General features: G+C 36.6%; 1 protein-coding gene across 1 annotated transcript in view; it reads right to left on the reverse strand.

Moving 5' to 3' along the window:
- PARD3B (par-3 family cell polarity regulator beta) overlaps window positions 1–24,923 on the reverse strand; it is a 353,302-nt gene that overhangs the window by 188,541 nt on the left and 139,838 nt on the right. The window contains exons 8-13 of the mRNA XM_031554285.1: window positions 24,782–24,907; window positions 20,540–20,895; window positions 18,807–18,946; window positions 17,866–17,994; window positions 6,676–6,861; window positions 545–715 (exon numbers count right to left, since the gene is read on the reverse strand). Of these exons, the coding sequence (XP_031410145.1) occupies window positions 545–715; window positions 6,676–6,861; window positions 17,866–17,994; window positions 18,807–18,946; window positions 20,540–20,895; window positions 24,782–24,907 (1,108 nt within the window). The remainder of the gene's footprint in view (window positions 1–544; window positions 716–6,675; window positions 6,862–17,865; window positions 17,995–18,806; window positions 18,947–20,539; window positions 20,896–24,781; window positions 24,908–24,923) is intronic.

A 24,923-nucleotide genomic window follows, 5' to 3' on the forward strand; every position in this document is an offset into this window, starting at 1 on the left:
TCTATTCATGTATAAAAAAAGATGGAGAAAGAGGACGTGTATGTGCATATATGTGAGAAAGAAAAAGAGAAGCGTAATTAAAAACACAAGAATATGGAGTGAATGAAAGTAACAAAAATGAAAAAGCAAGAGTGAAGTAAAATTCAAGTCACATTAAGGACATTGATCATGATAACAAATAAAAACAGAAGAATTCAAACAAACTGTATCTCAACTGTTGCCTCTGAGGAAGTAACAGATAGTCAAAACTACATCAGCACATTAATTCCCACTCATCTGTCTTAGGCTCACATTTACTTTTGTTTCAAAACTTATCAGAACAGCAAACTGTTCTGTTCAAACTAAGAGGAAACTTTAGCATAGCCTCAAAAGGAACAGCAAGCTCAGGAGATGTCAACCAGAAGCACTGCGTGCTTCTAGGAAGTCAGGAGTTCATTCTGCCAGGATAAGCTCTCAGCAGCCATGAATTTGGCTATCATCTCCTCTACACAAAAATACTAAAACTAGAAAGCCATTCATCTAATAAATATATTTATTGCTTCACCTCTGTTTGTGCCTCCAGTCTCCGTAGAATTACTAGCTGGATCCTGCCACGAATGTTCCCCTCCATGGACATGGAACGCCTCAGTGTCTCCATAGCCTCATGATTCGATTTGCCCAGAAGCGACTCCCCGTTTACCGCAACAAGTTGATCATTTACTCGCAAACGACCATCCTGCAATAAACAAACGATAAAAAGTATTAGGCAGAGGTGTTAACATAAGAAACAAGAGATTACATAGTACCTCATCTTCAAAAAGAAAATCTTTATGTTCATTAACTAACCAATTTCTTGTTCCACTTATTACGTTTTGTGAGTAGTTCACTCCTGTGTTAATTACATGTTGCTGCTTTTCTTGCACGTGAAAATTATTTTGAAATAGCCCCTCCACCCCCGCAAAAAGGAGAACAAGAAAAGGAGTTCTTGGTTAATTAACAGGATCCACATCATGGCTGTTAGTATCTGCAGCATAATTGTGAAGCAGTAGTGCAGTGTATTTTACATGCATTGTTATCCATTACAACGGCATGGTAAGAAAAAGATACTTCCAAAATTTTGTCTTACAGTCCCACTAGTCACAATTACCATGTCGCCATATGGGGTAGTGTTGCCAGTTCAGAACGGTCATTAAGAATTAAGCATCCGTATTTTAATTAGCACTGTTCATGTATTTAACATCCAAACCTGCTGCCAATGACAAAATTGCAGTTGACACATACCAAGTAGCCTATGCTTTGAAGAAAGTTGTTCTGTTTCATTGCCAAGGTTAACTGACAATTGTGGGCGTAATAAAATTGTGGACACCGCTATTCTGTGATTTAGGAGTCCTATTGGTATTGTTGGCATAATCTGAGATTTATTACTTTTCATAAAAGCACGTGCTGTGACTTTTCTCTTTAACAAGAAAATAAGGAACATTACAAGAGTTTCTTTAAAAGCTTGTGAACTTCACAATTATAGGTTGGCATCAGACCTCAGAGGAAGGGAAAGACTAAAGAGATCCACAATAGAAGGGCAGTGAAGAAAGCTTAGGAGGAGAACTTCCATAGAAAAACATTATATTGGTTAAAATGAAGCTGATTCAATCACAGACACATTATATACTCTGCATAAGGCACTCATCTGAACTGTTTACATATTTAATGCATTTGAGTAATCCAAAATATATATACTTTTCAATTTTTATTTTCTCTACCACTAAGATGTTCAATTAACTATTATGCTATTGCTGCCAAGACTCAGGCATTTGTGCTGAAGTGACTTACAGTACTTGTGAAAAAAACTAGCTTGCTTATGTGATAATTATTTATTTATTTATTTTTGGAATTCGGCATCATTAACATTACCCACAGCAGAGCATGAATAGAAAGAGGTGTCACAGAACTGAAGAAGAACAGCACAAACCAGCATCAAAAATAAACCAGGAAAAAAAGATGGAAAGAGAACTGGAAGAAGATGAAATGAAGGAGGATGAAAAGCTTTTCCAGGAAGAGTGGAGAAATGAAGAATAGGAAACAGCAATACCATTTGGAAAGGATACAGAAAACTCTCCCACCTCTCTGTTGAATGTTTCATGCCAATATAAATTTACATACATCCAAAGTCAGTAGGTTAACCCCACCTTTTCTCTACATTCAAAATGATGCCATCACATATGCTAAAGCTTAGGGAGAGAAGAGTTAACATTATTGAACAGGAAATTTTATTACTTGCACATGTTGCAATTCCTTTGTGTTCTATCAAAATTTGCTGAAATGAATGGAGTCATTCATGGCAACAGGAGTTAGAAGAAAGGAGATTTTAGTTTTTGTGAGTTGCTTTAAGACTGTAAACTTCACAGGTCCTAATGTCCTCCTGCTAAGGTCCCATGAGCCCCTGGATTACTTTTTTCCTTTCTGTGGATAAGCACCCAAATATAAATATCTGTTAAAGCTTCGTACTAAAGTAAATACAAATGCATGTCACGACTACATTTGCTGACTATGCAGCTTTACAGAACACAGTGCATATTTTTAAATGAACCACTGTAGCCTCAGAAACCTCTGAAATAGCCTGCTGTTTTTTTTTTTAATATCTTATGAATACATTTGTATGAGACTTCATATTTATTTCTTTACATTTCAATCAGTTTTTTAAATAATTTTTAACATATTTCACTTCTTTCTATTCTGTAATATGCTCCATTTCAATGCAAAATTCAACTTTTATGATCAGAAAAAAAAAAGAAACTGTACGAAGCAGGACTGAAAGTCAGTTGAACAATGTTTTCACATATGTTCAGGTAGAAGCTATTTCATAGAGAAACTTTCTTGCTGTTTAAAGACTAAAAACCTCAGTGTTTAAACAGGTTTTCAAACAGTTTTTCACATCACTGGTGTAATGGCCTGGTTTAAAAGACTGAACAAGACAATCTGTTTGGCTCAAAACAAACTAAATGTTGCTTTAACACATTTTTTTCTTTCATCTCTGAAAGGTAGGTTTCTTTGCAGCTTCTGAGTAGAAAAATATTTGGCATTTCAGCAAAACAGCTTTCAAATGCCATCTCCAAAACTGCAATTGAGCTAACCTAATAAAGGGTGAAGTTACTGTTCCCTAGTTTATTCAGTACGTGGGGTTTGCGTAGAGACTCGCAGTAAGGAGTAAAACCTAGTACCACATGGCTACCATATTCAGAGACAAGACTTTTTGTTTTTACAGTACAGCTCAGAAACAAAGCCAGATTCCTTGTGGAGTTACGTATTTAATCAAAGCTTACCTAGTTATTTCCCTTAGTACATCAGTGACACTTATCTCAGAAGGAATTCCTTGGTAGCCTTCAATGGAATAATCCAATTCACCATCCACTGCACACAACAAGCAACGTTTACTGCAATAGCACTCAGAAGCCCCTAGAAAGTTCAAGCTATACCATATTTGATTTGAACAAACAGGCATGTGGAAAGTATTCCATCAGTTCTAATAATGGTTCTGCTGTATTACAGCTGCGGCAGACAGCAAATACCTGATAATCACAAGTTCACCTCAAGGGAAAAGCCAATGTGTCTCAAGATGAACAAGGCTGAAATTCCCAGAAGTTGTGGGGAAAGATGATGTATTCAAACTCAGTCAAATATTTCCTCACATAACAGATTCTGCATACTTACAAATATCAACCAGCCTCTTTCTCAGAGTGGAAGTAAAACAGACACTTTAAAAATTACAAGAGGAGCTTAAAAAGGGACCCAACAAAATCAATCAGCAAAAGTAAAATTTTAATCCTGCAGAATATCATATTAGAAGATTAGCTAGGAATAATTAGGAATTTTTTACTTTATTAGGTTTAGCAGCAAAAAGGTTTGGTATTTTTTAAAAATCTTTACCTAGCATCAAAACAAACAAACTGAAAACAAAAACAAAAAAACCCCAAACATTCTTCATGAATCCTTTTACTAAGCTTTACAATGCTACTAATACAACCAAGCTAGGTTCGTGTACCAGCAATTCAAAACAACAACAAACCCACACACTAAGTTAATGGTGGCCTTTCTTCAGAATTTCTGTTCAATCTGATAAAAGTAACCATTCAGAACTGACTACATCTTACAAATAACTCTTCAGTTATTTCTCCAGTACACTGGAGAAAGGCATTTAATGTACTGAAAACCTTTATACAGCATTAGAGGGACTGAACGTTTACTTCAGCAATGAAGCAAATGTGTTCATCATCTCCTTATTACATCTTCTTCCGAGAACAAGTGTTGGCTATATGGACAAAGCTGCTCTCTCCCAACCATCTCCAGTACCACTGTATTAGTACCCAACAAAAATCACAACATCAAAAATCAGAGCACCTTTTAAGCTCTAAATGCAGATATTAATAAACAGTGAGAGAATTCTCATCATAGTAAGCATTACGATTTCCCCATGTTATACTTTCCCAAGAAAACTTCATACACTGAATTGCAAATGCACATGCCTAAATCTGTAGTACTTCATTTTGGAGACAGTTACAACGAATAGCATGGGAAGATACTCTAGACAACTACTAGCTGGAAAGAAAGGCTTTTTGTTTAAAAACTTGTTGCAAGAAAGCTTTTAAAAGAGGACAATAAGAACATATTTAAATATCTATACACAAATGTATGCACTTTTTTTTTTTAAACTTGATACAAGAAATTGCACTAATTGTTAATATCCACTGATTTTGTTTTGCTCCATATAAAGACAGGAGAAAGACAACTGTTTTCTGTTTATGTGCAACAGTAAGCCAGGTCTTACGATACTTCCCTGAGTACTTGTATTAAATACATAGGAAAGGAGGTTCTTCAAGCAGTTCTGGCTAAAACCAGAGCCCCAGCTATTCTCTCATTTGCTTTGGAGCCCACACTCATCTATCAATACACAGTTGCAGTTGGCAAAAAGTATGAGGGAGTGCAGAAACGGAGTCACAGAACTACAGCTTATTGTGGGACAAAATAACATTCCAGCCAAGGGGTCCAGTGGTACCAGGTGCACATTTAGCTAGGTGTGGGTAAGGAAATCCTGCTTTATTAGTCTGCAAGACCTCTCAAGCCAAAATTAACTGCTTTGGACTAACAGTTGGGAAAACAGAGTGTGGTAAACAGAAAGACCTCAAGATAGTTAGCTTATGCATCTCTGACATGGCAATGCTGGTTAGGAAGTATGCCCACTGATGCTCCCGGGACATGAGTTCACATGCCTTGCTAGTCAAAACAATGAATTTACTTCTGGTGCCATATACTAGCATTGCAACTGATGTGGATAATTATTCAGGGAACATGGAGGTGGGAAAGCAAGGACAGCAGCTTCATCTTCACAGTAAAATGAGTTGTACTCTGTGGCAGACATGCATGAGTTTATGCACCTCTAATTTGCCAATCACACTTTAACTCAGTTCTGATATACACCAAGGAGATTATTTTATTCACTTGTCACTTAGCCCTGGAATTAATCACAGGCAGAGTTCTGTACCGCATGTATCAAGCTGTTGCTTTTTCAAAAGATCCTAGCTTTGAAATAACTGTGGGACTAGGACAGGTAACTAATAGGAGCCGGAAACATTCATATCATAGCAAAAGCCTTGATGATTACTATTTACCAAATGTCATAAATAGGTTATGCTGTGAACTGTCTTACTCAGGAGGCTAATGTCTGAGAACAAATTGACATAACTGAATTAAAAGGTGTTTTTTTTGTTTTGTTTGTTGTTGTTGTTGTTGTTTTTTACAGAAAAGAGAACTGCAAGGAATTACTGATGTAATGAGAAAAAAAGTTACATTATGGATCCACAACAGCTACTATTTTTTATATAACATATAACACATATATAAAACATATAACACATATATAAAACATATAACACACATATAACACATATATAAAACATATAACACATATATAAAACATATAATACATATATATATATAAAAAACAGGTACTATGCTTTCAAATTAAGACTTTCTTAAAAGAATTCAAGAAAGATACTTTTTCCGAGTTTTATCTGGAAAAAAATTAACACACTTCCTAAAGCTTAGAAAGTAATTCAACACTTCTTAATTAAAAACATACAGTAGCTCTTGTACAACCCTAGGAGAGATTCATAATACTGTCCCATACCAATTCAAACCACCTGAGGAACAATTGGTAACTTCTGCACAGTTGATGCCAGGCTCAGGTAAACCATGCTGACCACAACAGTTTAAATATTTTATTAAATAATAAACATAATTCTTAACCTCACAGAATTGCCAGTTCATATTTTTTCGTAAATTTTATTTTAATTGTTTTATGGCTTTGCCTATATTATTTTGGGAAGACCAAAAGCAGTGTAGATTGACTGATAATTTCTCTGTCCCCAAGTCTAGCAGCACAGCAAACTTTCCCACTTCTTTCTGTGAGCTATGGGGTGTAATGGAGACAGCCTCTCCTCCCATCCACACGCCCTCAAATCTTCCTCCCCTGCCATCCCGCCAGTATCCAAATGCCCCCCACAGGGTCTGCTTCGACTGACAGTTCCCCTAGAGGAGTGGCAAAAAGTTCCTCATTCACAGAAGATTTACCAAGACAGATTTGGAACCAAACACACAACTGTCAGAAATCTAACGCAACCACAGCCTGATCTATTTACTCCATACCTTAAAAGCAGCACCTCCGTGAATAACGGATTTGATGAAAATCCCGAGGTCAGCTCCAGTCTCTCGAGATTTGTTGCCTTTTAAGCTCACACCAAGTCCAGCAGAGCCAGAATCGTTCAGAGGAATCTCAAAGGTCAGCTGCTCTGTTGTTTCTGGAGAAAGAATGCTGCAGTTTGGCTCTCCTTTCTGATGGAAAAAATAAGGAAGAAAAAATGGGTGAAAATAGGGTACTAGCTGTATATAGAGGCTCATGTAAGAAATACTTCTCTTTTCTGGAAAGTAGCCTGAAGAAATAGTGTTACTACCAACGGTGTATCTAGTAGACATTTGGTCACATGATGCAGCTTAAAATATGCTCTATTTAACAATAGCTAGGAATATGTCTAAGGAAAAGATACACTAGCTTAGTTTCACATGACCTAAAGCTGATGCTGCAGCAGGACATAAAACATTTATTTTAAACACAGCTGCATTAAAAATTTAAGCCATAAAACTCTGTCTTTACATGCAGCTCACAAACTGTAATGACAGTTGTACTGTTAAATTCCATTCCCCTCTGAAAATTGAATTACATCCTTAAAAAAATATCCCTCCCTTAAGCCTGTCTACAGAGGGAAGTTGGTATAGCAAAAGTGAGTGTGAGAATCAAAAATGCAGTAACTTATTCTGCACTAACTCCCTTTGTGCATGCATTTATTCCACATAGAGGTTTTTCTGCCCCTCTGGTAAAGGCTGATGTAAATGTTTTACCTGTATTACGTTACTGCTTACAAGATTGCAAAGTCAAGTATTCATAGCAAGGGAAGATCAGAAAGAACTTTACCCATAGACTGTACTCGGTATTTTTTTGAGTTGCATGTTGCTGGTTGCGTTTATTGTGTTGAGCTTTCTATTTTTATTTTTATTTATTTTTAAAGCAAGTTACAATCACAAGACCAAAGAAAAAGATTCTAGTCTGAAATATTGCACTTGACAGAAATAAAACTAGAGAAAGGAGACTTACTATGGTGTAAAGTGTTGAAAGAAGATGCCATCTATTAGTGTAAAAGACCTTATTACATCAAATTTTATTCCACACTTGTTTCTCCAATAACCTTAAAACAATCCAATGGCTTATTTTGTCATTTGGACATTTTCTATTATTTGTAACAGTAGCATTAAAAAAAATAAGAAAAATGGGAATGTACAAACATAAGTTGAAAAAGATTACTGAGGCGTGTTTTCAAAGGGCTTCTGCTGAGTTATCAGATAGAAGCCACAGGCAAGCATCAGCTGGGCCAATCCTTCTTTCACCTAATGAGGAAGAATAACTTCCAGGCATTAAGCTGCAGTCCATACACTATCAATGCAACTGCCAACAAAGGTGCTAGCAGTACTGATGCTTTCTCATCAGCCAAAGCAGTTCCATATTTTTTTTTCATTTAAGCAGAAACTAAAATTTTGAAGCAACAACTAATAGAAACAGAAGCCACTAGGTATACTTGTATCCATTTCAGATGCACTTTCAATGATGAGAAGCAGCCACTAGTTATATAGAAACTGCATGACCAGAGAGCAAGGACTACAAACCTCAGTCCCAATACACATCACACTCAAATTCTTCCCGGAATGTAGCTCCATGTTATTAAGTCAATATAATTTGCCCATCTGCAAAATATAAAAATGACATAGCACTGACACTGATAGCAGTCTTGATGCCAGCGCTCATGTCTACCTGTGCTACACATCTGTTTTTACTTCCCAGAAGTGGACAACTCCTTTACAGGTCTGTTGCTTTTATTCACATCCTGAACACAATCTCTGTAAACCTAAAGTTCATACTTTACTTGTATAGGCAATGCTGATCAACAATTTGGAGGTGTTCCTGCTCTTTCTTCAAAACAATCAGTGCAATGAGAGAAAAAAAGAAAGAAAAAAAATCTAACAAGTATTTTTGCATTTAACTTTCACGTGGTTTTGGAAGGAAGATTTTAGTGCCCTACCTCATTTTCCAAAATGCGTGTATACTTGTCAGAACTCTTAGGCCACAACTACAGAAACAGCACATCTTACTTTCCTGTTCCCTAGGCAAGAAGTTCCTAAATGCTGCTGTCCTCAATATGAAGACCACAGGCAGAGCAAGAAACAGAGCGGTGTGGATATTTCTGTCAGGGATTATGGCTCTGACAGAGATCAGGAAACCCACTCCTGTATGAAGGACTGTAGCCCAAGCAGAAGACACAGGTTGGAGCAGAGTAGAAGTGTGAGGAGAAAGGAACTGCATAGGGAACAATCAGTGGGGTGTGTGTCACCAAACAGCAGTTTTTCCCCTTAGAAGTTCCATGTTTCTCACTCTTCTCAACTTTTCTGGCATGGGATCCTCCACCCCTCAGACATACCTCCTCCTGTGCATGCTCTTTGTCACCATTCTCCTTCCTAAAGTTCTTTGAGAAACAGAAAATTTCATCATACAAAAACCTTAGCAAATGTAAAGTTATTTTTATCTATCACTGGAAAAAATCACTCATCTTCCATGAAGTCCTTCACAAAGTGCTTCTTGTTCAAGCACTTATAACCTCTGCTTTTCATTATTTATATTCAGTCTTATCCTAAAATCAGCAAAAGTTGAATTCAAGTAATGCTGAGCTTTGTTTAACTGTACTATCAAATATTTGTTACCCATGAGCAATGGTGAATAACTTGGCAATGTCTGCACAGGGAAGGTAACAGTAAAGGAGATGCTGATCTAAAAACGAGTAAACTCTGTCTTGATTCACTTAACATTTTCATCCCCTACTCATTCCATGGCATCTGATAGCAAATGTCTGGGTGTGCAGTCTGTGACATCTCAAGACTCTTTAGTACAAATCCAGAATAGAAAAACCTTTCTTCTTTGTGAGAAAATGTGGATGGAAAGAAAAAAACAGGAGGGGAGGAGGGGAAAAAAAGAGATGAACGGGATCAAAAACTTAATTTCATCACTTGCTCCCTAAATAGTTTCAAATTATTACCCTGATGATCTCCACTTGCTCTTGAAAATAGTGCCTTTTTAACAGTGACCAAAAAGAGCTTCATCCCTCCTTAAGTTAACAGCTCATCACTTAACTGCTTAATTTGGACAGCTGATTTCATGAGCGATAGCCCTGTTCCTACATTATGCAAGTATGAATATTAAATGCTGCTAGTGACTCACAAAGCTGAATTCCCACCGCCTCTGTTTCACTGACGTTGCTAAAACATTATCCCAAGACATCAGTACTTTACTATAGAGCAACCTCCATCAGTTGAGTTATGGCCTGGTAAAGCAAATCTTTTCCAACCGACTAAGACTCAAATTCTATTAGAAACATTTCTTACCTCAAAACCATCCTAGAATTCGAATTCACTCAAACAGAACAAATGAAACAAACAATACAAATACGTTTCTGGACCAAGAAAAGCTTCCTACAGTTGAATGCTATAAATGAGTCACTCAACAATCACATCATGTATCAGCCATCACAAATGTTTCATACCTAAGCATTTCAGGAATTACATGATAATTTATCACTGACGTTATACTCCACTTTTGTGTTTTGTTAAACCCTAATATGCAATTAAGTACCACACAGCTGCTGACTCATTGCCCCTAAACTGAACTGGGGAAGAGAATTAGAAGGGCCAAAGTTGGAAAACATGTAGGTAAAAAAAAAAGACAGTCTCATAAGTTTTGAAAAAAAGCTCAGAAAAAAACAACACATCACAGCAACAAAGCCAAGAAAAAATAAAAACATATGATGCAAAACAACTGGTCACCACTATCCAAACAATGCCCAGCCTGCCCTGAGCAACTGCAGCCCCAGAGCAAACTCCCCTGCTCCTTTTTCACTTTTTATTAATGATCACCATGTTATGTAGCATGGAATATCCCTTTGGTCAGTTGGAGTCAGCTGTCCTGCTGTATCGCATCTCAAACTCTTGTGCATCCCCAGTCTGCTTGATGTTAGGATAGCTTGAGAAGCAGGAAAGGACCTGACCATGTGTAAGCAGTGCTCAGCAACTACTGTTTTCATTACAAATCCAGAACACACCATAATACAAATCAATACGAAGAAAATTAACTTTATCCCAGCAAAAAACAGTACATGTGCTACAGACAAATGTGACTAACTCAAGCTAAATGATAAAAACTCAAGTTCCAGGTTGCAAAGCAATGAAAACTCAAGATGGCCTTGAGGTGGACTGGCTTTGAAAACAGATACATTGCAGCCAGTAAAAGGGATTCAAAACTCTTAAGTATTAATAAAACATACTTAACAGTATTAAGGTAGAAGAGACTTAGAATCAGTCAGCTGTGCTCTCTTTGCCCTTTCTTGGCAGATCTTTCCTTCAGCTCAGCTAAATTTCAGTTCATCGGCTTTCAATGGTTTCCTCAGTAGCAAAATGCTCTGACATGCACATGCATTTTCCTAGTCTCCTCTGCAGCCTGGTCACATGTGTTCCTTACTGTTCCAGTCTCAGCTCTTGCTGCAAAGCTCTGTGTATTATCCAGCACTCCATAGTTTCTGAGTGCTCCCATCTGGTTAGGGATGACGAGGGTTTTCCTGTCATTCCAGCATTGTTTTACTAGCCCAGAGTGCAGCAGACAAAAGAAGAGTAAGAGGCAATTTTCCCACTTGCTGCAAAGATTCAGCCATTAAACAGACCAGAGCCAGCAATCAAACAGAAGCAAATGGTATGTTCATCACAAAGAAAACCAGGACAGGGGTGTTTTCACATACCTAGTTATCTGCATGAAACTTCAGTAAAATTGATTCTGATATTTACTGAATCACCATAGAACAGACAGAAAAGCTCAGAAGAATTTAAATGAAGGTGAGAGAATAGAGAGATAACACTGAGTTTTCTAGATTTAAGAGTAGATAACCTAATAATATGTACTAAACATTCAGCAACAGAGATGGAAAACCTTCATTTAAGAGTCTCGAGATACATTTGATTAATTGATGTTCTGCCAACAATTGTATTTAATTCTTAGAAGCATGTCTCTACCTCAGGTCTCTGATCTCTTAATTAAAAGGCTATAATAAGGGATTCTTAGAACATCTTAAAATTTTACTGGTATGTAATTAAGTGTCACCAACCAATTCCCAATATTCTAAAGCAAAGATAAAATATATTTTTAGTCTTCTCTTATTCCCACAACACACAAACTGCTCAGTCCCACTACAAACAGAACTGTAACCTCTGAAAAAAGTACTGTGCTCTGTAGTTTTTTCCTCTGTGGTTAGTCCATGTTTTTACCCATTCAATGCCGTGTCAATCCTCCAACTGCCATGGGACATCACTTTCAATTAGTCCTTTCATTTAATCCTACCACGCCTGCTCTCATTGACCACTGCACTTTTTATCTGTGGATTTATGGTAATCTAATACATATCTCTCACTGGAAAGGTTGCCTTCTTTATCCAATTGTTCTTCTGCCAAAAAAGAAGCTTAAAAAAAAAATTAGCTCCCACTTAAGCCAGGAAGGAAACAGCATTTGTTTAACACAACAAGAGACCTTTCAGTACCTGCCTGATGCCCTTGACCAACACGCTATTATGGTCTCTCAGTATGCTGGCTGCCCCTTGCCTGGCTGCTCATTTCTGATAAGAGATGCCAACTCCCTGGAGTGCCTTTCAGAGCTGAGAGCAAAAGGCAAGAGACCCAGGAGGGTTATTTTCAAAGGCTTATGAAGGAAATAAGACATTTACATGCTTTGCAATTATTTTCTGCAAAAACCTGCAAAAGCTAAAGAGCAGTATTTAAATTGTGGCACTACATAACAATTATTGGCAAAAAAGCTTGAAAAGAAGATACTGGCACTATTCTCTATGTTCTTTCCAAGAGTCTAGGGACAATTAAGAAACTGACTCAATATAAAACGTACACTGTATTTTGTCACAATCTAGTAAATTCTAGTAAACTGAAGTCATTCTTGCATGTATCCTTCTTTTAACAGATGCCTTTGTAACAGCATCTTTAAAATCTGCATCCCATATTTCAATCAGAATGGTCGCTAATGGCACACCCTGCTTAGACAAGGCAAACAAAGCAGTGCAAAACTGTATCTAGGTGAGAATTTTTTAAAATTCCAATTATTTTATAATTATTATTATTAAAATATAATCACATTTATATAATATTATATTGTATATTAACAATATAATACATGTTATGACTATATTAAATATATTACATAGAATTATTTTTATAAAAATAATATGCTTTAATTTAAAAAAAGAAATACTGAATTACTTGAGCTATTTATTCCCCTTAGGTATGTTAGGGGCCCTCACCAAAAGCCAGAAGAAATGCAAATGAAGGGATAATTCTTGTCAAGCCTTCTGTTCATTGTGCCAGGAAAGAAGGGCAAATTCCTTTTGCTCTGCCACCTCCTAAAAACTGTCATCTCTTACTATCACATGGTGGGAGCACAGTAACTACTTGACTATGCCTCAGTCTACAGCTTCCACTACTGCAGGCTACAATGAACTAGTAACCATGTTTTCAGACACACAACCAATGGAAGCTGAAAAACTTTGAGGGGCTGCATTACACAATCTTTGCACTCTGAAGACACATTTGCATAGACACAATCTACACTGATTTCTCAACTATTACAAAAGAAATAGTATCTAATACCCTTACAATAAAACACTCAAAAAAATCTTGAAAAACACCAGGACTTTATCTGTGCTATTTACAGAGTAATTCAAAGTGGAAGATGCAATGTGTGTTCAAACTTTCCTTCTCTTCATTACGCAGAACAATTCAAGGACTAAACTTCTGTGTTAATAAAATCCAGAATACATGTATCAACCTATTTTTCTCAAGAATCTCTTACTTTGACAGCAGAGAACACAACAGGGACTCGGTACTCTCTGGAATCAGTTTGTGATTATTTGATCAGTTCTGGTTTAACACCATTATAATCACTGGTTTGACCCAAAACAGGTGCAGAAGTTCTTAAGCCTACATCTAAATCCCATTTATTATTTCCTGCACATAAAAAGGCAAGAAACAATTAAAAGGAAGTAATAGAAAATAAGCTCTGAATGTTAAAAACAAAAAAGACAAAATTTCAGGCAAAGAAGTTCTCCTTCTGGCACACAAGTTCAAGGTGGTGTAAGGAATTAATTAGTGGAACACTGAAACATAAAAGTTAATCACACAGTGAGCAGAAAAACACGCTTAATTGAACTTAATTCCTTCCATCCTATACAGCATATGTGTAAAAGACTCAAAGATCAACAGCTACATTACGTAAATACTTCTTCTCCCAGCTCTTGTTTTACAAGTGCTGGCCTGTTTCTTTTCTTCCCCATTCTTCAAAGATCAGGGATTATGCCAAGAAACCATAGAAATCGTGATTACAAAAAACTGGTAAGCTGAAACTCTCAGAACAAATTACGTGCATGTAAAAATGTACACTGTGCATGTCTGAAGAACAAATGCGCCCAAATATTCTCAGTGCTCTCCTAATTGTGGCAAGTGCAATACACGGACATTTCTCTGCCTGCGTGCAGAATATGCACAGGCCTGGAGGCTCATTAAAAAAAAAAAAAAAAGCACCAAACAGGATCTGTAAAGAGTCTCCAGGAACTGCAGAGGGCAGTGGTATGGAATGGGTTACACCAGAGCTGCTCTCATTCAGCAGCTTTGCTTGTTTTACCAATATGTGGTGGATAGAGGAATAGAAAGAAGTGACCTTGATATCATTATTAGTGGAAATGCTACTTTCAGATCACAGTTTTCCTACGGAAAAACAAGATGCAACAAATATGCATGATCAAAACACCATTCTTTCAACACACAAAACAATAGCTGCAGTTTGCAGTGCATCCTTTCTACTATGATGAGAGCTGGAAAATCCAAACCAGTTAAGACAGTTTCTCTCTGTAACATTAACCATCCTCCAGAAAACAAATCACTGTTAAACAGCTTAAAATCCAAATGCACCTTACAGAATGTGCTAATCACTGGCCACTCTGCTATAATTAAGTGAAGCAAGAGCTTCCCCTGAGTTTTGGAATCAGTTCCCTGCTCAGCTGCTACGTTGTCAACAGCTGGCATGAATTACAGGGAACATTTGGCTAACTGGATAATAAGGAGAACAGCCTGTGGTTGGTCCAAATTCTACTTCACCGATCTGCTTCAATCAAAAAAATCTCATTAGATCCTCCTGGTTTTGTTGGTTGTTTTTTTTTTTTTGATGATGTTGTTTTTCTTTTTTTTCTTTCCTTTTTTTTTTTGAAGTAATACTAATGCTACAAAAATTGGGTTTTCTGTTTTATTCCCTCATTATGTGCAAACAATGTAACTGTACAACTCAGATGTTGCATGACCCAGTGTAACTGAAGCTACAATTCTCTATAATTTAATAACACTGTTTGCAACACTCACTCATTCTCACACATATCACATCTTTCTCCGCTAGTGTGGTAAAGGTTTGTTACTCTGCTTTTCTGTTTGCTAGCAATTCATCAGCACAGATGACCAGAACAAAGCTCCAACCTCTGCTCCCGTGTAGCTTATGGCAGAGCAAGTATTTGTGAGACCACGCTTTCTCCAAACAATAGATTTGTTATGAGGTAAAGACAAATTGTATTACTATAGATCAACACAACCAAATGCCACCCTTCATTACTCTGTTACATTATTTGATTTGTGCCCATGCAGCCTTCAAATTCTTTCCAGAAAACAATGTAGGAACCAAGTTCAAGTGCAGCAACATGCTTGAAAGCAGTTCCGTAACGGGTCCAAGCTCCAGAGGTATCCTTACTGTGGAGAGTGAGCAGATTTACTAGGTGGTCTTTTCATGTTCTTTAAAATCAGTGACAGGGAATCTAAAGAAAATAGTTCTTCAGATTACATTCAAGTCCCCTAGAGAATTGCTCAAATCAAGAACAAGTCTGATATAAAACAATTACCCTACTATTGTCAAGCGTTAACAAAATTCTCATGTTTTTAGGTAAACTCTGCAAGCACGTTACATAGTCTGAGCATGCTGTTATATAAATGTCCTTGAAAAATATTGGATTATCCACTGCCTCTCCTTCCAAAAACAAACATTTGAAGTGCCAGATTTTTTGTCCTCTTTGATCAAAACAGCACTGTAACTTTCAAGTTCGGAGAGGATTAGTCTAATGAAATATCACAGCTAAAGTTGGAAACAAAGAAGCTGATTTTTATTTCAAAATTTTCACTAAGACCATTCTCAGATGTCTCACGAACCTAACAAGAATCATGTTAGTAACAACATCCAGTAGTTCAGTGCTATGTTAACGAACACTTCTGTCATAAGCTACCTAACAGATGTTGTCGAAAGGCTTTGTAATTCAGAAGGGCTTGTTCCATAAAATTATCTAATGTGTTTCAGTATCTCACATTTGTATTATGTTGTATTTGGTTGGGATGAAAAGAAACACAGAACAGTATTAGAACTCACATATCATCACTACTACTGCGAGAGCCATCACTTGTGCATCATTCTTTGCAGAGAAAGCAATCTAAGCAAAGGTCAAGCCAGCAGGATAAATGTGGCTACTTTCTATATCTCAATCATGCCATTCAAAAGTAAGTCACCTTTTGAAAGGCAGTTAATCCTTGCTGTAAGGGCTAGAATTTAATAGAAGGCAATGGGGAAGGTAAAAATTATAAACAGCTTTTAGATTCTTCCAGCCTACTATAACCACATACTGCTACAGTAATTTCTCAGATAATCTGAACTACAACACTATAGAAGAATAATGTCTAATGCTGAGAGAAGAGAAGAAAAAAAGAATACACACTTTTTCTAAAGTGCATTTTCCAAGTGATGTGCTTTGTAACTTAAAAGCACTTTAAAAAAAAACCAAAACTTGATGAGTCACCTTTTCAAAAAACAATCTCAAATTTAGAAGAGATGGTAAAGGAAATCTTAAATGTAACAGCTAATTTTAGTACTCGAGTCTCAAAAATGTCCCTATGGTTTACAAAGACACTGACACCACAGCACAGGGCTTCCTAAACAGAACTTCACAATGACCAACTTATCTCTTTTAAGAACCACTGACAAGGAGTGTCCAACTAACATGCAATAGGGCTGAATATACTCTGCCATTATTCTCCTCAAAAATTACTCAGTTGGAACAGAAAAGGAAACCAAAAACAGTTTTGTTAAGACACTTCACAACTGCTCTATTACAAGAAAATGCAGGAACCAGGAACATAAGAGAAAAGGCTCACATGACAGAATCTGAACTCCACTCCAGCGTCTCTTCCTACCAGAGGCAGCGGACGCCTTTACCTCAACAAGGCCCATCCCATAACAAGAAAACAAAAGGAAAACTATTGGCAATGGTTTGTGAGAAAGCATACTGGATAATTTCTGTAGAAGGTTCTGCTAACAATGTAAAGGAAGATGCCTCCTTCTCCCTTTTTGCTTTTCACTTAAGAAAGGAATCAAGGCGGGTTTGTGTTCTTTTGAGATAAAACGAGACAAAAGCAGGAAATGCTCTCCTCCTTCCTTTATCCCAACAACTTCTTAATGAAAGGTCAAGTATAGTCATCAATCATGATAAGGAAGAGGGACCAAAGAGATGACCTTCTTTGAGGAGGAAACAAGTACATATCAGATAGTACTTACACACTGATACAGTCCTCCTATGACCACGTGAGAAAAAAGAGAACAGTTTCATGTCCACATTAAAAAGAAAAGTGAAAATTAAGCACTAGAGATAAGCTCTGCGATGTTTGATTTTCTTCCATTATGTCAGACAGATGCAGTCAAGCAAAAGCTCACTTCCAAAATTTGTCAGGAACACAATCGAATGCTACCCCTCACTGCTTCTGCAGTTTGGCAGTCCAGATTAGAAGATTCATCACCTGGGGTCAGCCACCATCGCTAGCTTGTTACTGATAAATTGCAGGACTCATCATGTGCACTTTAAACAGCTTTAAAGTTTGTTGCTTTTCTGAAAGAGAACAATCTGCTTTCAGTCATGCTTGACCTCACTGTTACAAAATTCATTTAACATATTCCACTGTGAATGATGCTTATGATGTAATTTCTGGGAAGAAAGTAAAACTTCTATCCGAAGTAGATAAAATCAAATATAAGTAGCTCTCCAAAGCAAGACTTCCCAGGCTAGTTTTAAAACATGGGGCTTCCTTTCAATACCACTCTTGAGGAAAAAATAAGTTTACCAGCTCTCGAGGTAGAAAGGCCTCCTCCTGACGAGCCACGATCAGACAGACAGTTTCCCCTTGCTTTGTGCTCCTCAGCATAGCTACAAGCTCTTCCTGGGTCCTGCCAGTAATGTCCCGTCCATTCACCTGCCAGACACAAAAGAAGATGCCACAACTGTATGTTTTTTGTTTTTTGTTTGTTTTTTTTTTTTTAATTCTATTTTCCCCTCTATCTAATGCAGGTGCCATTTGTTGACTGAGAGCAAATAATTAGCAATAGATCTATCACTGTCTCTCCCGACCCTGCAGAAGTTACTTAACCTTTTTTTCTCATTTTTACCATCTGTTAAAGCAGGTCTGTAGTACTTACCCACCTTGCAGGGGGTTTGTGAGGCTTAATTAGTTTCTAAAGCACTTTGAAGATGAAAAGTACAAAAACAAGACCTAAGTATTATTAAAACTGTTTACCTTAAGAGCTTTTTGAGGTTACTAAGTAGAAATAACCCATTAGATAATGAAATTGTAAGTCACAATCTATCTGAAAATTTTAAAAAGTCCAATTTGAGCAAAATTGCTTTAAAATGAGCACTTAACCACCACAATATTAATCAGATTTTAGACATGTCTGAAGAGGCAATACATGCTTTTTTTCTAAACTGATGTATTTACCTGCTTGAAGAACCTGTGAGTTAGATTTCCCTTATTCTACTGTTCCAGGGACCCCTGTACACATCAGCTTTTTCTAAATTGTAGTGTAAAAAACTTACTGACAAATAGGACAAAAGCCTAGATACATTTTATCAAGGTCAAGAATTTCAATCCCGTACACCAGTAAAATGTACAGGAAATACAGCATGTCTGTTAAAACCAGAGAATCATAGAATTCATAGAATCTCAGAACCATAGAAAACCAGAGATCAAGATTCATCAACGCAAGTAAAATGAACATTTATCCTAACCTCCAGGATCCTGTCGCCTGACTGCAAACGCCCATCTTTTACTGCTGCACCTTTTGGTAAAATATTCTTCACAAAAATAGGACCAGGACCGTGCACTGAAGAGTCCCTGGTAACCACAGTGAAACCAAGTCCTTCAGGACCTAGGAGGTCAGACAAAGACTTATTCCCAGCATAAGTTATAACAACCAAATGATGATCATGAAAATAAGTAATCAATGTCAGTAACGTATCACAGGCGCTCATTTGACTTTGCTCTTAAAAAAGCAAAAGTAAACAAAAAGCTGTAAACATGAACCTATTTTCTGCAGTCTGGAGTAGAATTGTATTAATATCAGAACATACATGCTTAAATCCTCTGGCAACAACTACAGACGGAAATGCTTTTGGATAACCCACAATAACACAAGACAAACCAGAACTCTCATTTTAAAGAGCACACCTTTTCTGTAAGTGGTTTTATCATCACCTTGCACATTAATGTCAATAGTCATTCCAATAATTCAGAGCAATCAGAATTTCTTACTTATAAGCATAAATGTAATTTAGCAGGGCTTTACTGAAAGTTAGTGAAAAAACAGAAAATGTCACATGATTTGCATGTGAAAGCTGCTGACTGTATGCTGTTAAGAAAAGACAAGTGTTTTAAAGCTGCCTCTAGTGAAGGCACTTTGTACTTGGAAATAAACAACCTCAAGTGTTAATAGATAACTGTTTCAATAAATAATTATGTTGCAAAATCTATATTAAGAATTATTGAGTAAAGGTCACTGAAATCACCCAAGAATAGCGAGGTCCATAAAGATCTTTCTTTCAGTGAGAGCATTTGCTACCTATGTAGACTAGCTTTCAGATATGTCAGTATCACATTCCTATCATTTCTAAAAATACATATTATAATTCCAAAATCAAAAACATTGCATCTGAAACGGTAAAAATTCTGAAGTAGGTTTCATAAACATAAAGCTAAAAAGTTCAGAAGGAAACATGAGTTATTTAAGTTAAAAAAAATAGCAAAAATTAAGAAATGACAGCTTGATTACATTCATTATGTGTTAAAAGAATAAAGTTACAGTTTTTAAAAAGGTCACTTCTAGCATCAAATTTAACTCCCAGACAAATCAGAGACAGAAATTAAACAGAAAATGTAAATGCTAATTGGGATCTGCTTAAGCACACTTTACTGGATTGCATAAACCTGCTGTTCCATGCAAAGACAGACATCTGCATGGAGTAGCAATTAAGAACATGCACACAAAAACCGGGATACTGATAGCAAGAAAAATACAGATAAAAAGATACAGTTTGCAGAAAATAAAAAGGAGAAAGACTAAATTTACGATCAACATAAAACAGAGCAGAGTATTTTGTAAATGTATTTTACAAATATCCTAAGTACTGGTCTATTAGCAGATATGAATAAAAAGTAATGAATATCGGTAGCAGAATGTTCAAACGCCTGTATTGGGAAAAGGCTGAACTACTTTTTCATGTCACATGATGTTAATCAAACACCTTCCACATAACCTGAGATGGGTTAAGACCAGTGAGTTGAGATAATGCTTCTAAAACTTATAGGAAAGCTGACCATTGAGAACATTACTGCTAACATTCTTCTACCTTTTGGAAGTTTTGGAACTTTTAAACCAAAAATAACTTGCTTGTACATTCAACGTCACTAGTTCAGTTAAAAGCTGAATGCTACAGAAAAAAAAAAAAAATCTCCAAAGATTTACCTTTTTTCAGGTCTATCTTTATTTTCTTTGCATTTTTTTTATTGCCAAAGCCCATAAGGGGAGACAATGAGGGTGAAGATGGTTTTCTACCCAGACGTGGGAGGTTGGGGCTCTTAGCTTGTAGTGTTGCCTGAACACCAGCATCCAAGCTGCCTGCTCCAGAAAGATTAATTGTTTTAAGAGTAGGCTTCGGATGAACAGGAGGTGGAATCTTTGTTTTTGGAACTTCTTCATCGTTATGCAGAAAACAAAGAGGAGCAATAGCAGACTTCTCGTATTGTTCTCGATTATAAGGAGGAAGGACTTCCAAAATGACACTTTGAAATTTCATTGCCTGGCGGAAGATGTCCTGAGCCCTTTAAAAGAAAGACACGAAAATTCACATAGCAAACCAGAAAATATAGGCAATGTTTGAAGTTGTTTACAGAGAAAAAGACAAAAACGTATCTTAAATGTGAGCAAATAACATTAGTTTCACATCTGCACGATGTCTTTTCTAAAAAGTAAGCATGAAATAAGACTTGCATACCATAACATTTCCTTAAATTTCAAGTAGGCATATCACACCACATAGGATCCCTATGGTGCTAAAAACACATCAGAGTATAAAGTTATACAATTCTTCATGCAGAACATCAGGTAGTGAAGTTCTGATGGCAGAAACTCATCAAAAGTTTGCTATATGCTTGATGGCCCACAGCCCCAAAGGTCACTTTGCACTGGTGAATACATCTACCCTAATGAAGCTCAAGACTCCAGTTATTCTACTAGAGCATAACTGCCCCTCAACTTCCTCCATCATCTGCTAACTCAATAGCAATTAAAAAAAGGAGTATGGAAAGCATGGACATGTTCAGAAGAAACATGGTGACTATAAATGGTGCAATAAGAAAAATGGTGGCATGTGACACACAAATATCTGAAGAAACATGATGACTGCTCAAGGGGTAATCGTTTGTGCATTTCTACGTAAATGAGTAAGTAGATGCCACTCACACTTTTCAAGCAGTAACTTCTTGTAAATGTGGATACTTGGACTTAATCAATGGCTTTATAGGTGTGCAGAAGTATAGGACCGGAAACTGTGTTAGAGTATTTCATAAAACTGCTCCTCTTGACCTGATGTATGGTAACAATATAATGTTTGGACTACTCATTCATTGCAAGGCAATTAAGACACAGCTTGGCCAAAACAACTGCTCATACAGTCTTCCCTGGATTTTGAAAACCCATAGACTCCGTCACCTAAGATATTCTATGAACTTGGATTCTGAAGGAACAACGGAGACTTATTTCTATGTTTTCCTTTCCCATTTTCTAAGAGTTTATTGAAGCGAACTGAAAGTCCTTCCACACTGCAGAAGACAACTCAAATGCAAATATAAATAGTAGCTGAAGCATGTTCTGGGAAAGAAAAAAGCTGTTTTGAGGGGATTTTGTTTTTGGCAACAGGAAGACATAGAAGTCATAGTGAAATCTCCAAGAAAACAATCAATAGATAGAAAATAGAGAAAATAGAGAAAATAGATAGAAAAGCCTTGACTACACTGAATGTACATGCAGAAGTTGTCAGAATAACTGTATTCACTGACAGGAGACAATACCAGAAGAGAAACATAAAGCATGGAGAAGAAAGGTAGCAGGAAGAGTGTTGTGGGAAGGTATTCTATCAGATTCACTCTTGAGGGTTAGATTTCAATAAAACTGTAACTGCACTACCCCAGTGTGTCTGCAGGGATTACAGGTTTCCAAGAACAAACCTTAGCCTAATCTTAAAAATAAGTGCATGCTCACATCACAAGGATGTGAAGTCTTTAACTGGGTTTCTGTTGGTCCTCATCTTCATCCTTGCAAGTATCTGCTTGGCCACATTGTTGGAAAGCAATTTAATAATTCAGTTTCAGTGGATGAATATTTTAAATATATGAAAGAGAAAATGTAAGATGTCCTACAAGCAAAAAATAGTGGAAATAACACAAGCCATCCTTTGGGAAAGCCTAAACACAGTCTTCAGGGGCAAAATAACAAGCTGCACTTCAAAGAGAAAGAATAATGGATGGATAAATTTACATTTCTGGAGACCCCAAACACACACTTTAAAGAAATAAGGGAGTCAATTAGAAGAGGTGCTAGAAACTCTGCAACACAACAGAATGCAATTGAATAGATTAACAGCAAATGAAAAAGCAGACCAGTAGTTCTAATACACAAAAATATTATAAACATGGGAATACAGAAAGTAGGTGGTTGCTATTATGGCTGTAGAAGAAGCAATCATCAGCAGTAATACTATAAAGCCACTGCTGAAAATGGAAGGAGACAGTACGTAACAAACTCCATTGAAGGTTAAAAGAGCTTTTACAAAGATTATGAAAAACTGACAGATTGAAAGTAGCAAACATTTTCCTCTCAAAGAAGAATCTGATGAGCCTTTCTAGGTCAGTAGTCATCAGGACAATACTACTTCATACTCACTGGAATGGCTGCAACTTGGACTTCTGTCAGGTTAGTAGAATTATGTCATGCCATATGAAAATCAAAAGGCATATTCATGGGATTAATTTCAGCCTAGAAAGGCTCTTCTTCTCTAGTCATTCTCAGCAGTCAAAGAACAGAAAGGATGTAGAAGGCCGTTCTGGAAGGAGTACAATAGGCCATGGGACCTAGAGGTTGGAGCTTGTCCAAAGTCTTCTCCCCAGCCCTCAAATGAACATACTGCAGATGCAGTTCTCAATACCCACATTTTTTTTTCTCTGATCCAAGATCACTGCTGACCACACTACTTTTCATTATAACATATGGCTCCTCAGGAGGGCGACTGATTGGACTTTTAGTCACTTTGCTCTCCTGATGACAAAGATTGTCTAAGACAACTGGTTTCTCTGTTCATGTAAATAACCCTTCCAACTCCCACAGTCTTTCACAAACTTGGAGAAAGAGAGTGTCCTGCATTTCTCATTTTGAAGGGAAACCTGACAGAAAATTGGAAATTTTGCTGCAGCATTTCCAAGTGTTCCAAAATAGAGTAATCTTACGGAAAAACACAGTCCTCAGACCTGCATACATCTTTTATACTTTGAAAGTCTTTGGAAAGCTAGTTTAATTTTGAAGAGAATACAAAGGAGACAAGTATGTAAGCAAATATGCAATTTTGAAAAAGGGAGATTTTGTTCAGGCAGTCTCATTTGAGAAGTATACATCTTCATTACAAAACTGCACAGATGAAGGAATCATTTTCACATTTAAATTTTGAGAATCATCGTAATTTATGCAGAAATTCTCCACCTTGGCTGTAAGAGAATAGCATGTACAGTACTACATCAGGATGTTTTAACCACTGGTCATTCAGAAAGCATTTATCTGGAAAACCTGTTAGAAGGAAAAAGCAAAAAAAAAAAACCTACTACCAACTATGCTAGTTTTATCAAAGCCTATTTTGCAAATACTTATCCTTAAAAACAAAATTATGTGTTTGATTTTAGTCTAGATACCTCGAATGTTCAGCTTATTGTTCAGAAAGTTAACCTCAACTCCTTTGAGATCTCCACAGGTTTTTGTTGTATCATAAACAAACACTCAGCTGTCTAAACATATGGATTAGAAGATAAAAACAAATTACTATTTAATTACAACAGCAAATATCTGAAATTTGATAGGCTAGCCTTTCTTGCAACAACGTCATTAATTCATAGCCAATCAAAGCAACTTGTTACGTAAAGTAATTTGAGATGAATAGTAAACGTCAACAGATTTTCAATAAAAGTCATAAAAGTGAGACTTAACTATAAACCTCAACCAGTTTGACAGTACTAGCATTTCTAAAAACCTAAATGCTGAAAAAGGTACAGCATCAGAAAAATCTCATCACCTTTGCAAAAGAACATTGAAAAATATTCTGCAAAGTTGATTCATTCTGAAGTTCTTTGAGGAACAAATTATAAAGAAAATACACAACAACAATAGAAGAATTAGAAAGTGAAGATAACTATAAAGAAAAACAACAACCCTTGAAGTCATTTAAATTAAGTAAGCAGAAAAGATTCATTAAGGCTACATGAAAATTCTTGTCCTCAATTTCTACCTTTTTTGAGGTTTCAGAAAGAAAATCACAAAGTTTCTGCCAAACAACAATTTTATAGTCATTATATCCAAAATAAATATCAATTTGCACGAACCATTTCAATAAACTCAGCATCGTATAAAGTCCCCCTTAGCTAAAAATACCAGTAAAACAGCACTCACTGTGCAAATGTTTTATCTATGAGGTCCACGTTGTTGATCTTCACAATGCATTCATTTTCATGGAAAAGCCCATTGCGCCTAGATCTACTATTTTCTTCAATACCACGGATAAAAAGTCCCAGCATCCTAAATGGGGGGGAAA

This window comes from Meleagris gallopavo, chromosome 7 (assembly GCF_000146605.3).
Source record: "Meleagris gallopavo isolate NT-WF06-2002-E0010 breed Aviagen turkey brand Nicholas breeding stock chromosome 7, Turkey_5.1, whole genome shotgun sequence".
Lineage (NCBI taxonomy): Eukaryota > Metazoa > Chordata > Aves > Galliformes > Phasianidae > Meleagris > Meleagris gallopavo.